At 38.1% G+C, this 17427-nt stretch overlaps 2 protein-coding genes across 2 annotated transcripts; one reads left to right on the top strand and one right to left on the bottom strand.

Annotated features, from left to right (window-relative positions):
- Positions 1–296: 296 nt before the first annotated feature.
- On the bottom strand, positions 297–9062 carry ccdc77 (coiled-coil domain containing 77). The gene is made up of 12 exons (XM_079603490.1): positions 8431–9062; positions 7812–7861; positions 7238–7400; positions 6135–6277; positions 5949–6045; positions 5761–5842; positions 5515–5594; positions 3224–3372; positions 2907–3147; positions 2218–2343; positions 1799–1951; positions 297–741 (listed from the first exon to the last, which is right to left on the bottom strand). Exons 1-12 carry the CDS (start codon positions 8644–8646, stop codon positions 595–597), a joined length of 1647 nt encoding a protein of 548 aa, XP_079459616.1. The 5' UTR covers positions 8647–9062; the 3' UTR covers positions 297–594.
- On the top strand, positions 8731–17406 carry hdhd5 (haloacid dehalogenase like hydrolase domain containing 5). Its single transcript, XM_079603491.1, has 8 exons — positions 8731–8865; positions 9824–10036; positions 10169–10281; positions 12461–12554; positions 13073–13106; positions 13190–13364; positions 14226–14414; positions 15244–17406. The coding sequence occupies exons 1-8, from the start codon at positions 8755–8757 to the stop codon at positions 15659–15661; spliced, it is 1347 nt and encodes a 448-aa protein (XP_079459617.1). The 5' UTR covers positions 8731–8754; the 3' UTR covers positions 15662–17406.
- Positions 17407–17427: the final 21 nt, after the last annotated feature.

Here is a 17427-nt window from a genome sequence, read left to right as displayed (position 1 = left end):
TTTTGCATTGTGATATTTACCCCTAAACTTCTATTTATTTTATCTTCAAATTTAAAATTCTCATTACGGTTATATATATTTTCATTCATTTTTTACACACACATACATTTATAAAACATGTATATGTGGGTAAATATATATATATATATATATATATATATATATATAGTAATAGGTTTTTTTTTTTTTTTTTCTTTTCATCAGTCATCTGTATGTTTTAGTTTTTTGTCTCTTCCAAGCATTTCAGTATTGTTTTTGTCTTAAGAAATATGTTTAAAAGCTATAAAATGAACATTGGCCTTGTGTTGTTCGTCATTGTCTCAGACCAGTTAAAAATCGTGATCACTTTCATATTGAATACAAAAATCAACCTTTATTTATCTAATAATAGAAAATGCAACAGCACAAATAAACACACGTCCGACTTTCTTCTGAATCATTCATCCAGTCTTAAGTCTCAGGAGTTCCTCATGCTCCAAATCCTTGGTAAAAATAGTGTGAACAACATAATCCGAGACCAACAATATGATCCAATAGCGGATAGAGTTCATATTTCCATATGCAAATGCCTAAATCAATCCACATGACGAGTCTTCAGCAGAATCTCAGATCGTTCTCCATTCTGTAGATTTTGGCTTTCAGGTTCTTCAGCTCATCCTGGACCTTTACCGTGCGGCTGTTGGTCTGACGCACTTCGTGGAGAATCGCCAGGTCTTGGTTAGGGCCCACGTTGAGCGTCAACTAGTGGAAGAGACAGTCATTAATCATTATTATCTGCATCATTTGAAATAGATTTGCAGATTTTGCACTATTAACTCTTTCCACGCCATTGATGGAAATTTCCAGCAGAAAAAAGCGATAGCATATGTGACCCTGGACCACAAAACCAGTCACATGGGTACATTTTTTGAAATTGAGAATATTTGGTCGAGATGCAACTATTTGAAAATCTGGAATCTGAGGATGCAAAAAAATAAAAATATTTAGAAAATCTCCTTTAAAGTTGTGCATTTATGTTCACGATTGTGCTGCATTCACTCACAATTTTTTTTTTTTTATATATTTACGGTAGAAAATTTACAAAATATCTTCATGCAACATGATCTTTACTCAATACCCTAATGATTTTTGGCATAAAAGAAAAATCTATAATTTTGACTGCCACAAATATACCTGTGCGACATGTGACTGGTTTTGTGTGACATATGGTCACATATGTAAAGTAAACATGCATATATTAAATAATGCCATAAACGGTATACAAATCAAAACTGCCTAAAGTTTCTGAATGCCTAGGACGAGATGTAGGACTGTGAAGCTTGGGGTGTTGATGAACTCGATTTACATCTGTGTTTTAATCACCGTTCTGAATCTCATCCAGATGTAATCGGACAAAAACTAGATTTTTCTCAGCTTTTTGATTAAAATAATGCTTTTTTAGGAATCTTACCAGCATTCAAGTGTTTATAAAAAAATGCATTAAGCTAGAATAAAACTTTTTTGTTTGTTTTGATATATTGCATATTCAGATATCCATACAACAAAATATTCTGGACCATAAAACTTGTGAAAATGATAAAAAAATACTGGCGGTGGCTCGCAACTTTTTTCAAAAACGCTGGCGGGAAAACAGTTAATTATAATATGAACGTCTAACAAATAGTTTCCAATTTCATATATAATGATATCAGACAATTTCGTTGTTTGTGTGTAGCTGAAAATAAGCCACAGTTTGCACAAATGTTTTTCAAGAGGCGTATAAACAGTATAGAAGAGACAAATGAGAGCGCTGACTGACTTTAAAGAGATGTTTCTCCACATCTTTGACTTTCTGCCGCAGGTGCTTGATGTCGGTCTTGAATCCCTCCACCTCCATGACCCGTCTTTTCTCCAGAGCTTCGTAACGTTGAGTCATTAGCTGCAGACGATTGGCCATCTTGTCAGAGCGCTCCTGAACACACACACACACACAAACTCAAAATTCAGAAGCTAGTTTGACATTTAAACGACCAACTCTTCAATAAAATGTTTTAATGTCAAAGGCGTCTCACTCTCATGTCTCTAGATATTACTTCTCTTTTTTTTTTAATAGAACATAAAAAGGAGATATTTAGTGTGATGTTTAGGCTGCTCTAAAGTCTTTGCATGCACACATGAAGGAGGGTGAGCAATCATTTCTTAGTTTTCTTCTGGTGAACTAAGAGTTAGTTTGCGTACTTTGAAGATCTCTCGGCCCACGTCGCCCTCTTCTCTGATCTGCGACAGGTCCGTCTCCAGATTCACACACTGATCTCGGTACATGTCAGACAGTCTATGAGCCTGTTTCAGTTCCTCTTGCAAAGCCTGCTGGGGAAAAAAAAAGACAAAATCACTTGTGAGAGCTGGATAAAGACTTGCGGAGTACAGTTGTAAACCAGTTTGTCTATCTAGCACAAAGACATTATGAATTAAAGCCAACTATATATATATATATATACCTAAAGATTATATAAATGTGATATTAAATAAATATTATATATTAACACACATATATATATATATATATATATATACACATATATATATTTATATATATATATATATATATACACACACACACACATACATGTATATAATATATATATATATATATATATACACACACACACACATATACATATATATATATACACACACACACATATATATTTATACACATTTCTTAGTTTAGCTAGATGAACAAAATTAAAACTAATAATTAAAAAATGTATGAAAACTATAAAGACATTAAAAAAAATGTTTTTAACAATAATATTTTCCAGAAAACAATACTTTTTCTCTGGCTTTAGTACATTTAGAACGATTTTTTAATTCTTAAATAACATGTTCATAATATCACACTATTAGATCAAAATGATCTTTCTGACCCTGATCTCGTCCCGGTGTGTGTGGCTGCTCTCGGGGTTGTGTGTGATGACCAGCGGGTCTGCTGACGGACGCTGCTCGTGGAAACTGTGGTCCTCGCGCAGTCGCTCCTGACAGGAGTCCAGCTCTCGCAGAAGACGGTCCTTCTCCACCATCCAGCTCTTCTCGTGAGCTCGACTGGAGAACTTCAGCTGCAGGAAATCCCTCGTGCTCTCGTACAGCAGATTCTGCGTGCGCTGGAGTCTGAGAACGCCAGATGAGAGAGAGTTTGATGCTCCGGGTTCAGGGTTTGTTGAAACAGAAGGAGGGATGGACTTACTTTTCGGCGAGGGCCGTGATTCTCTCCTGGTCCCGCTGGTGCTGAACCTGTCTCTCCTCCAGGTGAATGCGTCTGTCCTCCAGCAGCGCCTCCACCTGCTCTTTAGCCAGCCGCGTCTGCTCCTCCATCTGAGCCTGCAGCGCCTCCACCTGGACCAATGGAGGAACAGCATCCATGAGCACACTGAGCATTAAAGGAGAACTCCGGTCAATTTTAACATTGAGCTCAATTTTTTGTAAATTTGGAGTGCTGTCAATACAGAGAACAACGACAAAAATCGGTGTTGCCTACACCGTGTTATCCTCTTTTTAAAATTTGCACCCTATTGACTTGAATGGGGCAAGTTTTAAACCTGCTTTTAGCCTCTTAACATCCTTAATGTTTCATTACAAGTGCCCAGCCATGTTGAGTGATTCCTTCAGAGTGAACACGAGTGAATCTGACTGCAGTAGATGTGAAAGACATGAATAAAAATGATGTTATATCAGCCAGCGCACATACCTGTATTTAGTTCCTGTTTTCGGTCGAAGTCCAAAGTAGTCGATTGTCGAGTTGAAGCGCATAGGTTTAGTTACTTAGATCACGCGCGTGAACTCGACAATCGACTACTTTGGACTTCGACCGAAAACAGGAACTTTTTATTCATATCTTTCACATCTACTGCAGTCAGATTCACTCGTGTTCACTCTGAAGGAATCACTCAACATGGCTGGGCACTTGTAATGAAACATTAAGGATGTTAAGAGGCTAAAAGCAGGTTTAAAACTTGCCCCATTCAAGTCAATAGGGTGCAAATTTTAAAAAGAGGATAACACGGTGTAGGCAACACCGATTTTTGTCGTTGTTCTCTGTATTGACAGCACTCCAAATTTACTAAAAATTGAGCTCAATGTTAAAATTGACCGGAGTTCTCCTTTAAGTGTTGGGGTAACTCAGTCATTACAAGTAACTTGAGTTACGTAATCAGATTACTTTTTTCAAGTAACTAGTAAAGTAACGCATTACTTTTAAATTTACAGCAAAATATCGGAGATAAGAAAATATCAAATAAGTAATGAAAATTACTTTTTCACATTTATTGACTGACAGCTGGCCTGTCCCGATGTTGAGGAAAATTGTGAGTAAGTGCAAAGACGCTGTGTGTGAACATGATGGTTATTGTCATCTAAATGTGAGCATGCATTTACTAATCTCACTTGCACAAAAAAGATTTAGTATTCCTCAAAATGAATAAAATCAGTTAAATATAAAATCAGAATAATACGCAAACCTCCAATAATTAAATATGTTAAATAAAACAAATATTTGTATGCATTTAATCTCACTTTATTGACAAATTTACTTGTTGCTGATCTTCGATGATTCAGTTAAACCATAAGCAAAAATTACTATAGATTTATTTTAATTTTTTTAAGTAAGTTTTCAAATTTCTTCTCCTGCATCCGATTCTTCTGTGATCCAGAACGGCAGCAGCTGAAAGGTTTGTTTGAGCTGCGCAGTCCACTGTACACGCGTGAATTTGCATTTCCTTCAGCCTTATTATTTAAACTTTGGTCTGAAAGGGCCTTTACATTTGCACAAAAATATAACTTTTTAGTTATAAAAAAACTAGCCCAAGCCCAGGTCAGAAAAAGTAATGCAAAAGTAACGTAACGCATTACCTATCCGCATTAAAAAAATAACTAAGTAACACAATGAGTTACTTTTTAAGGGAGCAACGCAATATTGTAATGCATTACTTTACAAAGTAACTTTCCCCAACACTGATTAAAACCATAAATTACTTCTGAGAACTGGGCTGCGTTCAACCCAGACAAAAAGTTGCAAAACGTTTTTTAAATAGAAACGGTGGTGCGTTGAGCACCCTGTTCTGATGACCCAAGAGTTACAACTACGGCAGCTGAGAAGGCCATTCTATGTGTTCTTTTTGAAGAATTTTCGGCGCCTGATGAAATCGGTATAAATATGTGTTTAATACGCTCGATGTTAAAGTCACTGCCATTGCCTTCCAGAATTAAAGACAACATCCCAATCGAGTGAAGGGATTTGTGGAAACTGGTTCCTAATTATTGTGATCCAACATTTGCCTCGCATTTCAGGATGAAAACACATCTATTTATCCTCACATATTGACTAATTAAACCATAACGTTGTAGGACTTCTGATGAACATAGTTACAGAAAACAGCAGTAATACATTCAGGGTTAGTTTCATACGCAGTACGCACATATCAGCATAAGAATGCATGAAATAGCTTTTGCACACACACACACATACACACACACACACACCTGCAGCAGTAACGTCTGGTTGTCTCTCTTGTATTGCTCTGAACTTCTGCTGTCTTCTTCTTTGGACGATTTCTTGCTTCCTGTGGTTTGAAAAACACCACATGCTGTTAAAGTACCGCTATTCTCCTCTTACATAGACAAGATGAGTCCTTAATTACAAAATAATACCAATCCACCCATACAGCTGCTACAATTTAATCAGTATTTTACCTCTAAAACTTTAAAAAAGCAAAGGTGGTGTCAAACCTTTCGCACACACAGGTCTTGGTTTTGCCACCTTTGACTCCTCATGTGATCTCAGCTGGACCTTCTTCTGAGGGATTGTGACCTAAATAAAACAAAATTCATGAGTACTTTGCAGACCGAAATAAAGCATAATACTTCACAGGTGGCCATAAAATAGCAAAATAAGGTTGCTTTGTATTCTTCTGAACCTTATTGGGAGGCTCTCGATGGAAGTACGTGATCTCGCCTGGATCCGGTCCCACCAGCGCTAAAAGATGCTGGATCTTTTTCCGGTCCTCCAGCTCTCTGTGACCGCAAACGAAGCCTTCAGACTTGTGCTCATCTCACTGATCATGCTTGTGCTATCGTATCTAGAGTGCTACCAGACATCTGACCTGATTTTGAGGCGGTCGTTCTCGGCGTACAGTCGCAGCGCTTGCTCTCTCTCCTGGAACAGATACACCTGCATATCGCTGAGAGCGTTCTGGAGCTCCACGATCTCCTCCTCGCGCTGACGGACCTCCCACTGCAACTTGTGCTGCACGACAACACACAGCGTTACATGTACACACACCGACGGAGAGAGTAGAAACATGATCCAATCCCCAGCAGTGAGTTCACGTAGTGTAACAGCGCAGCGCTTCTGGGTTGTACGTCAGAACGGAGGCTCACTATTGGCCGACGCTGGTCATGTGTGTGATGCTGGCCAATAGTGAGCCTCCGTTCTGACGTACAACCCAGAAGCGCTGCGCTGTTACACTACATGAACTCACAAAACATGAATAGTTGAAATAAAAAATTGTGCACAAAAAGTATTCTCGTCGCTTGATAAACTTAAGGTTGAGTCACTGTAGTCACTTGGACTATTTTAAACATCGTCTTTTCTAACTTTATGGGCCGACAAGTTACAATTACAATAGAAGCCTATGGAGGAGTGAGACAGCTCTCAGATTTACTCAAAAATATCTTCATTTGTGTCTTACGGGGTTGGAACAACATGAGGGAGAGTAATTACTGACAAAATTTTCATTTTTAGGTGAACTATCCCTTTAATGTCTCTGTGAAACCCTGCCCAATAATTGTCATTTTTGGAGTAACACCTGTTGATGGCTTGTATAATCGTCAAGCTGATATTATTGCTTTTGCTTCAATGGTAGCCAGAAGACGAATATTGCTGCATTGGTAATCCTCATGCCCAGCCTTCTCATTTTTCTTGGCTGCAGGACTTAATGTCCTTTCTACACCTGGAAAAAATTAAACATCTTTTTTTTTCTTCTTTTTGTGGGATAATTTGGGATGGGTGAGGGTTAAGAGTGTTCTGTATATTTGTATAATTTTTCTTCTTTTATTTATTTCTACGGATGTTAAAAAAAAAAAGAAAAACAGCAGGTTGTGATGTTTTTCATATATGTCATGCATATTGTCACTTAAGAATCTGCTCAATAAAATTATACATAAAAAGAAAGAAAGAAAGCTAATCCAGGTGAAGAGGGCTGACCTGCTCCTCTGCGGTGCTCCTGTACTTCTCCAGCATCTGCAGCAGGTCTTCATGTTCTCCGTCGAACTGAGCCACCTTCTGCCTGTAGAAGTCCAGCAGCTCGCGGGACGGCCGCAGGAACGCCAGACGCTCTGGGATGGAGGGCAGCGGAGACTCGAGCTGACTGAGAGAGGAAGAGGAGGAGAGCAGCTTCAGCACTTCAAAATGTGTCGTTTGGGATTTCATACATGCTTCATACATGCATATGGTCAACAATGGTATCTCTCTCTCTCTCTCTATGAATGATCTATAAATTTTGCATGGTGGTTCACATTTTTCTGCCTTTATTTCAACCATTGTATTATAAATGAAGGAATTATACAGGAGAATGTGATGGAAGTAATCAGCAAGAATACTGGAAATTGTAAAATTAGATTATGATAATGAGAATTTGGGGGATCATGGGGATGTAAAAAATAATGAAAATAGTAAATTACTTGTAAAGAACTTTCTTGTTAGAAAGTCTTAATGGTCATAAAAAAGAAAATACATTTCTTAATCAGGTTCTTAATCAGTGTTAATAAATTATATTTACCTTTTATGCCCTTTTGTAGGAGGAGAATCCATCATCACAGTGAGTATGGCCTAAAATAATAATAAAAAATACTATAATGTGGTGCACTCAAATAACATTAAAATGGAAAAAAAATAAGCTACATTTTACATTTTGAAGTAAATTTCACCTGAATATAATGAGCTGTAGGTGGTCAAACTATACTCTTAAAATAAGGTAAACAAAGACAACATGCACCAGATCAAGATTCATAAAATATTCGCTAAATAAAAACTCTTATGATCAGCACGTTATGGTTGTCATGTAAACAAAGACGCTTTGCGGTGGGAAGTTTGAACAAACAAACAGTGTTATACAGGTTTATTTGGACCAATAGATTAACGACATAATTAAATGGTCACTTTATTTATTAATCAACCTGTCAGATGTTAAGTAAATATTTACTGTAAAGTACAATAAAATTAAAAAAACAATAAAATATAACGTTAACGGTTGTTAATGGTCAAACTAGCTGGCTACATGTACCCCATTTCTTATATTTACCTATGCTCAAACTATTAAACATTTGTTATAATCATATTCTCGTGGTAAAAATAAATAAATATAAGTACATTTTTTTATTTAGTTACGTTAACGTTACCTTCTGTGTGCGTTCACAGCGTTCACTGGCACTCCTCGTTTTCAAAACACACCGCTTACAAACCGGAAGTGTGTGTTTAATGAAACGCGTTCTGAGTCTGCGCAAGAACACGAGCGCGCACTGGCGACTGCCTGTCAGTTCTACACTCGTTTCTACTGACACACAACACACATGCATTGATATAGATAAGGGCCATCTAATACGTGGCCTAAACATGTTTGGCAGCTGCTGATAGCATGCGGGCTGTGGTTAGCAGCAGTGCAGAGTCATGCTCAGGTCAAAGTAGAAACGTTGTCTCGTTTCCTCGTTTGTTTTTCCTCAGAGATGTTTCCCCGCTTGAATATGTTTAGGATCGGGTGGACAGGCGTGAAATTGAGCAGGAAAGTCACTAATGCATCGGCTGCTTTTGCGCAGACGCAGCGTCGCTACAGCACAGTGAGTTCATGCTCAGTATTATTGTTATTAGTTTTCAAAATGTAATAATCATGACCAAACTAACACGCATGACCACAACAAACCGAGTGGTGTTATGTGTTAAAAGGCTTTTGTTGTTGTTTTGTTATGAGTCTCTAGTCAGTGTTGGGCTGTATTTCAATTCGTAGTGAGCTGCCTATCTAGACAACATTCGGCCCAATAATTATGGTATATGGTCACACTTTAGTTTAGGGTACAATTCTCACTATTAAATAACTATTAACTACGACTTTTGCCCCAATAAACTTCTAATTTCTGCTTATTAATAGTTAGTAAGGTTAGGTAACTTAGTTGTTAATTTTAGGTAGAATAGGGTCATGCAGGATAATGCATTGATGTGCATAATAAGTAGCCTACTAATAAACAGCCAGTATCCTATTAATATTCTAATAAGCAACTAGTTAACATATATGCTGTATATATATATATATATAGTTATTTTGAGAGTAATTAATATTCAGCAAGTGAATGGAACTTTTTGCAATTGATCTACATGAACTTTCACCTGGATTTCTTTACTGTGGGATGTTTTCCCCTAAATAGCGCAGCAAATGTGAGTGGATGATATACTCAAGGTTTCACTTTCCTTTTGCAGGAAATGTGAAAACAGTCTACGGTATGAGACACCTTGTTATTGGGGGATGGTGTGGCTTTCATGGTTCAATTTGAGCCTCAATTTGATCTGAAGGTTGTAGGTTCAAATCCCCAACTAAGACAAACTATCACCAGTGTGACTTTAATCACGACCTTTAACCTTGTGAATGTGTTATGTGTACAGTTGGTCAGTTTTTCCTGGTTTATCACTGTAAAGATGTTTTGAAACAATCTGTCTTGTATAAAGCGCTATATAAATAAAGGTGACTTGACTTGATAAAAAGTGAGTACTAACAAACCATGTAATTATGATATTTGTTTTGAGGATGAACCGGACCGCAGCTTGTTTGGGCTTCTGTTTGACATTGATGGAGTGCTGGTACGTGGACGGACGCCCATCCCTGCAGCTAAACAGTGTTTTAGGGACCTGGTGGACGGCGACGGGAAATACAAGGTTCCTGTGGTGTTTGTGACGAACGCGGGGAACTCTCTCCGGCAAACCAAAGCCGAGCAGCTGTCTCACCTTCTGGAGGTTGAGGTGACAACACCTGACGACAAATATTTCATCCTTCCAGGCTGCTCCGTTTGCACTGTCGACAGTTTAAACACAACATTTGATTTGTTTACAGTGTCTGAGAGTAAGACATGGCGGTTTGCTTTCTCTGAACAGGTGTCACCAGACCAGGTGGTGCTGTCCCACAGTCCTCTGAGGGTTTTCACTCAGTTCCATGACCTGTGCGTGCTGGTGTCCGGACAGGGGCCCGTGGTGGAAGTTGCACACAAGTATCCTTTACCTTGATTTAAATGACTATAATTATAAAATAGTTATAAATAATTATTATTATACAGATAATATAATATACAGTATCTGTATATAAATTGAAAGGGTGTGCATTCTTTTCTATTACTTTACAGTAGGGGTTGCACGACTACTGATTTCTGCTAGTCGGTTTCTTATCAAAACAATACTCGAGTTACTCGACTACTCGTGGTTCATGCTACTGTAAATGAAAAAACATGAAATAGTTCTTATCAATAAATTTTTATTAATTTCATAGCCTAATGCAACAATAAAGTAATGCAAAAACATTATAATTATGACATGTAACAGAGAAATGTACGTTAAAAGAAAAATCCATAGAAAGTAACGGCTAACGCAATAATTACGCGTCATTCAAAAATTCTAAACTGTTTGATAAAACAAATTAAAACTTCAGTAAAACAGTTTAAACGGTTCATTTTTAAAACATTAGTAAAACAGTTAAAACGGTTCATTTAATCACAGAGTACATTTCATTTAATCATTTTATATTTACCAAATTATCAACAGTAATAACAAGAAGTATCTTACTTCAATTGTCTTGAAAGTTTATAGACTAACACAAGTCATCGTCACTATTGTCCTCTCGCCACCACACGCAGTCTTTGGTCGAGCTCGTGGATCGCTGGTTTGCATTTAGAAATACAAGCGCATCGACGTGAGAGGGATGCAGGCTTGATCTTTGCCTTGTGACGGTGTGCGTCTCACTAACATTTGCCTTCGTTGTTGGATGTTTCAGTCGTAGATGGTTGTGCATAGATGTCGTACTGCTGCTGTATTTTAAAGTAGTGTTACAGAGTTGGCAAATTACTATATTTTTGTCATTCTTTATGAAATACTTCCACACATCTGATGTGTGATGTCTATTGGTGACGTTCGCCATTTTAAATTAATTTGTTTTCATAGAGCGCGGTTCATGGTGGTTGCATAGCAACGAAAGACGCCACGGGGGCGCAAGAAGGAGGAGACAGTGACACAGCCGCGCTTTCCACTCATTTTTAGACGCATATGTGAACGGCCCCTTACAGAGTTGGCAAATTACAATATTTCTGTCATCCTTGATGAAATACTTCCACACATCTGATGTGTGGTGTCTGTTGGTGACGTTCGCTATTTTCAATTCATTTATGGATATTGCACGCTCGAGTAGTCGATTGTTTTCGACAGCTCCGGGTAGTGGTTAAAGTAGTCGATCTCTCGACTACTCGACTAGTCCGTGCAACCCCTACTTTACACACCCTTTCGCATTGTGGCCGTTACATCTCGGATGTGCATTATTTTTTACTAATTCAACAGACTGGAATTAATTATTCCACTTATACTAAGGTTACGACCATACCTTAAAACAAATAATTTAACAAAAAATTGTTCAGATGTTATATATTACTTACACATCTAATCCCAAGCCTCCATTGCTAATTCCAAAATGTAATTTTAGAGACTTAAGCCACTGATAGCAGTCTAGTGCAGTTACTAGAGAGAGAGAGAGAGAGTTATCAAGCGTGTATTAATTACCTCCGTCTGTGCTTCTCTCAACAGTGTTCGGCAGCAGCGTCTCTACTAATAGATAAACTGTAAGTTTAACTGCTGTTAAGAACAGCGCCGCTATTACCTCGTTAGTGCATAAAAAAGCAATAAGCCCCTTGAAGCCGTGTTTTACAGTGGATTTAGACCAGCTAAGGGGCGTTGTTAGGCCCGACGCGGAGCCGAGTTGTTCTATAGCTGTTCTAAATCCACTGTAAAACACGGCTTCAAGGGGCTTATAGCTTTTTTTAAACGGTTAGTCCATAAAAATATAGATTTTTAATATTTATTTTATTCATAAAATAAACACCTGCAACAAAAAATATAACGTTATAACACATTTATTCCTCCGCCAAGCAATGTAGTCCCAAATAAGTTGCTAAGCAAAGAATCACAAACGGCAGTTGCGCAGTAACACTAATCTAATGCAGTCACAGGTGTGTGTTTGTTGAGTAATTTACAACGGCTTCGAACGCGGCTCAACCAATCAGAATCAAGAATCAACTATCCGTTTTATAATCAAGCATTCAACAGCCCCGTAGTATAAACGTGTAAATATAACTGTGTGTGTGTTATGGCTTTTATATCTAAATTTGTCCTTGATCAAATAAACTCCAGTGTAGGTTTCAAGAACGTCGTGACCATTGACATGCTAAGGGAGGCGTTTCCTCTCCAGGACATGGTGGATCACCATCGCAGACCCAAAGACATTGTAAGTAGAAGCAGTAATATCTGAATATGTAAAAATCAGGAGAATTTAGCATTTGCTATTAGCTGTGTTTGTGAGGCAGGTGTCATTACAACTTATACCATGGTCTGGGTGAATACTCGATTCTGATTGGCTGCAGGGTGTCCGTTAAAAAGTGATAGAGGACACCTAAATAAACCGTCAGGCGTAACCAAGGAAACCAAGTTATTGTTTGTAACTTGTAACTTTAGATTTCGATTGTAAAACGAATTAAAATATAAACTAATGTTTTAAAAATGTGTTATTTGGCAAGTGACCATGGTATAAGCGGGTTAATGCCCGACGAGGTGTCCATTGTCAGGTTTTAATGGACTTCGGTGGAGGCAACCGTCCTCCGCTGCGCGTCGGCCGGTTCACACCTCGCCGTCGTCCATTAAAACCTGACAATGGACACCTCGTCGGGCATTAACCCTTACTAATTGAACAGATTCCTAATCCTAAGCATTGAGCATTGACTGTATAATGTGCTTAATATTCCTAAGATTCCCCCATCTAAAGGTTTGCCACCAATAGACGGTAAGTTTCATTCCACCTGTTTCACTTTCTGTTCTGGCTGAGATCCGTGTCCGCTCACCTCTGTTTTTACTGTCACTTTAAAGCTGTCATCCTGTTCGGTGAGCCTATCAGGTGGGAGACAAACTTACAGCTGATTGTTGATGTGCTCTTGACCAATGGGAGGCCAGGAAACGCGGTGACATCACTGCATTACCCACACATCCCTGTGCTGGCCTGCAACATGGATCTGCTGTGGATGGCCGAAGCCAAAAACCCTCGGTTAGTGTCAGGAAGATTTTATTCAGCAAGGAGGCATTAAATGGATCAGAAGTGACAGTAAATACATTTATAATGTTACAAAAGATTTCTATTTCAAATTAATGCTGTTCTTTTGAACTTTCTATTCTTCAAAGAATCCTGGGGGGAAAAAATCATAAAAAATATGCAGCAGCACAACTTGTTTTCAACATTGATAATAATCAGAAATGTTTCTTGAGCAGCAAATCATCATTTTAGAGTGATTTCTGAAGGATCATGTGACACTGAAGACTGGAGTAATGATGCTGACAATTCAGCTTTGATCACAGGAATAAATTACATTTGAACATATATTCACATAGAAAACAGTTATTTTAAATTGTAATAATATGTCATAATGTTACTGTTTTTACTGTGTTTTTGATCAAATAAATGCAGTCTTGGTGAACACAAAAGACTTCTTTAAAAAATAAAATAATAATAATATTCCCAACCTTATATATATATATATATATATTTCGTAGAATCCACATAGTTAAACACATGCTTCAGGTTTTATTCATCAGTGAATGTTATATAAATATATATATATTTGTCTCGCTCCAAGTCTGGAACAACTTTCCTTTTTGACTGATGTTATCATGATGGCTTTTGGTAATGTTAACCAATCGCCATAATAACGGTTTTATGCAGCCCGCTTTACACCATCACATCAATTGTTGATGGATAAAATAATGGCAATCCCTTTTTATCGAATATCCTGTTATATCCTGAATATCCAGAAATTCAACAGAATACTGAAGTAAAAAATGGGTTGCAAATGCCATTTTATGTTGACTTTAACAACGATCATGTAACCAAATTGTGTTCATGTGCTGCTAGATTCGGTCACGGCATGTTCCTCGTGTGCCTGGAGAGCATCTATAAGAAGATAACAGGCTGTGAGCTGAAGTACGAGGCTCTGATTGGGAAGCCCAGCGTCGTGACTTACAACTACGCCGAACTGCTCATTAGACAACAGGCCGAGAATCTGGGCTGGACCCGGCCGGTCGAGAGACTTTACGCCATTGGGTAAAGTTCGGACCACATTAATATGCATGAGCAATTTTTTTAGCGCACATTTTTTCATTGACCTTGAACTGACGCTCAGTCTGAACAGTGGCGGCACGCACTTTTTCACAAGGAATACTTGTAGCACAGTAAAAACATTAGTGGTGCTATCCAATATTTGCTATTATATATATTTTTTAAATGGATTAAAAAAAAAAATGGATACAAGTAGATATTTATAAGCAAAAATATTTAAAATATATTCAAAAATACACAGTTTTTTTTTATATTTCTGCTTCAAACTGTATTTAATAATTATGTAAATATTTAAAAATATTAACTGTGTGTGTGTGTGTGTGTGTGTGTGCACAAAATGTATGCAAAATGCAAGAATTATTATTATAATTTATCAACATATTTCAATATAAACACTATAAAGTAAACATTGTTTTCCATCCCCAAATGTAAGACCTCTTAAAATGACCAAGACATTTGTTTTACCATTTAAGATATTAATGACCTTACATTTCATAAAACTGAATTTCTGTAGACTTTTAAATGAGCTGTGGGGACTTTTATTTGCACACGTGCTCCTAAGGACATTTTCACACACATCTATTTTTAGTCACAAATGCAAGTGAATCACACCAGGCTGCCTTAACACACATTATAAATTGAATGAATGAATCCTTATTAAAGCTGCAGAAGTGATTCAGTCGAGAGCAGTGAGTGCTTTTCTTTGATTAACATTAATGACACAGGTTTATTAGGCTGCTGTCAATTTAAGTCTTGTTTTCTTGCAGAGAAATATTGGGTCAAAACGTTTGATGCACATGTGTCTCTCTCATAGTGACAACCCCATGGCTGATATTTACGGTGCAAACCTGTACAACCGCTACCTCAAAGCGATGCACCGCAGCCGGTCCCAGGTGCAGGCGCAGGGCGGCTCGGCCAGCCAGGTGACCGGAGACCCGGCGTGTGAAGCGTCCGACGATGCCAAATGCTCCGGACAGGTGATGGTGGGAGGCTCGTTCGAGCACCGTCTTCCTGAAGGCTGCGGCTCAATCCTGGTCTGCACGGGCGTCTACAACCGAGACCAACAGGACTTGCCCTCCGACCCCGAGCAGACGGTCACGGAGCAGCGGATTTTCCACGGTCACCGGGACTTCCGCTTCGACCCCAGCCTGACTCAGCCTTCCTTCATCGTCCATGACGTCCGGGACGCAGTGGAGTTGGTCTTCCAGGTGGAGGGTTGGCCACTGCAGTAAACCGCCACATCTACACGCGGTGCGTCACGACACATCAGAACAGAATCAGTCCTTTTATAATCATTGAAGCTGTCTACACAGGAAGTCTTATTTGCGCCTTATAATTTTTTTTTATTCTGTTGCGATGTGTTCATTTTTAACATGCTATTTGAGACATTTTATTTTGCCTGACTATTTTATTCGCAAATATCATGTTATTTGATTGCTATGAGTTTTATTTGTTAAATACTTATGCATGTCATTCTTTTCGTGCCTTGTCCCTTTAATTTAAATCATATTTTGCTTTTGAACAAATATCCCAGACATGTCCCAGATGTGGGCCGGATCTGGGCCGACACTATGTTGCTGTCTGCGATGGAAGCCCATTATAACATAAATAAGGTAATTGTAAAGGTGTCGCAATTATCTAGTAGTGTAGCGATGTTTGAAGCACTGCTCAGTTTGTGGTTTTTAACAGAACTCTATTAGCATAAAAATTTACTTTTTATGGAACTGCATTTTAATTTAGAGTAAAAAATGGTAATTGCGACTTTGCAATTGCTACACTTTTGCTCGTAATTGCGACTTGAAACTTTATATGTCAAGTGTGACAAACCAAGCAGCTTTCTGTTGGTCAATGCAGCGAATCCGTGTGACCAGTTTGAACTTGTTGCAAAATCTGCTTTGGGAAAAACTTTCGCCCTCGCGTAAAATTCCTAATCATGTGTATGTTCATATTGGATTTCGCCCACAAAAATCCGCAGAAAAACTGTAGGCCGCATGAGCTGAGCAAAGGTTGGTGTAATTTGAATTAAATGCAGCAATTCAAGCAAGACTGAAGTAAAAGTTTGAATGACATTCGCATCTAGACACTATTTGGGAAAGGACGTATCCTCAAGTATAATTGTCACGAGCTCAAACTGAGTGTTGAAGTGCTACACTTAAAAATGAAGGTTCTTTATTGGCTTTGATGGTTCCATGAAGAACATCCACGGAATCTTTCCATTCCACAAAAGATTCTTTAGAGGATCAAAATGGTTCTTTTTAGAATGTTCACTGAAAGGTTTTTTGGGGAACCAAAAATGTCTTTCTATGGCATCGGTGTGAAACCTTTATTTTTAGCACTTTCACAAGCACGAGGTTGAACGCTTGCAGCCAGGAAAGACTGTTAGTGAAGCCATACTAGTTCATGAAAAAAACAACACAATGCCATTGAAAGGAGGAGGTTTTTTTCTTCTTCCTCCAATAGGTTGTAAATAGTTTGTGTTCTCTGAAATATCCTTATAAGTACACACGTACGCCTCAGTTAGTTTGTTTAAATGTGAACACTTTGGTTGGCTGTAACACTGTACCTCTTAAGAGCCGTTCACACATGGTTTGCGATGTTTTTGCAGCTGTTTTTATGTACAAGAGCTGGACGTTTTGGGCATCATGTCGTACTGTATTTTCTGACCATTTCATGTTAAAGTGTGTTTGGCGTTTTTTTTATGTTCTGTCTAGTTATTTTTGAACGGCTCGCAGTGAGCGGTATCAAGCCACATCATTTAACACACAAATCCCTCAATTAATATTGAGTCCTTTAAAAATATATTGTTTTGCGTTTAGAAAGAACAAATAATGCATTTACTGACTCACTGTTTTTAATGTTTTTGCATTTTATTGTACCGTACACAACCTACTGCTAAATAAATGTCACAGAACAAGAAAACCATAATATCATACTTGTATACGTTTACAGAGTTCGTTCATTAAATGCAACTACATTTTCTGAGATGTCTGATTTCTTT

Source organism: Phoxinus phoxinus (assembly GCF_949152265.1).
Source record: "Phoxinus phoxinus genome assembly, chromosome: 25".
In the NCBI taxonomy this organism is placed as follows: Eukaryota; Metazoa; Chordata; class Actinopteri; order Cypriniformes; family Leuciscidae; genus Phoxinus; species Phoxinus phoxinus.
This window is presented reverse-complemented; position numbering and strand designations above follow the sequence as displayed.

What these genes read in the sequence shown, in the direction of transcription:
- ccdc77 (XM_079603490.1), bottom strand. Translation starts at nt 8,646, where the DNA reads ATGTTTAGGCCACGTATTAGATGGCCCTTATCTATATCAATGCATGTG. An exon ending in AACGACCGCCTCAAAATCAG is followed by an intron (nt 6,046 to 6,134) that starts GTCAGATGTCTG and finishes TTGCGGTCACAG; the next exon opens with AGAGCTGGAGGACCGGAAAA. An exon ending in TGGAGAAACATCTCTTTAAA is followed by an intron (nt 742 to 1,798) that starts GTCAGTCAGCGC and finishes CTCTTCCACTAG; the next exon opens with TTGACGCTCAACGTGGGCCC.
- hdhd5 (XM_079603491.1), top strand. Translation starts at nt 8,755, where the DNA reads ATGTTTCCCCGCTTGAATATGTTTAGGATCGGGTGGACAGGCGTGAAA. An exon ending in CTCACCTTCTGGAGGTTGAG is followed by an intron (nt 10,037 to 10,168) that starts GTGACAACACCT and finishes TTCTCTGAACAG; the next exon opens with GTGTCACCAGACCAGGTGGT. An exon ending in GTGGTGGAAGTTGCACACAA is followed by an intron (nt 10,282 to 12,460) that starts GTATCCTTTACC and finishes AATAAACTCCAG; the next exon opens with TGTAGGTTTCAAGAACGTCG.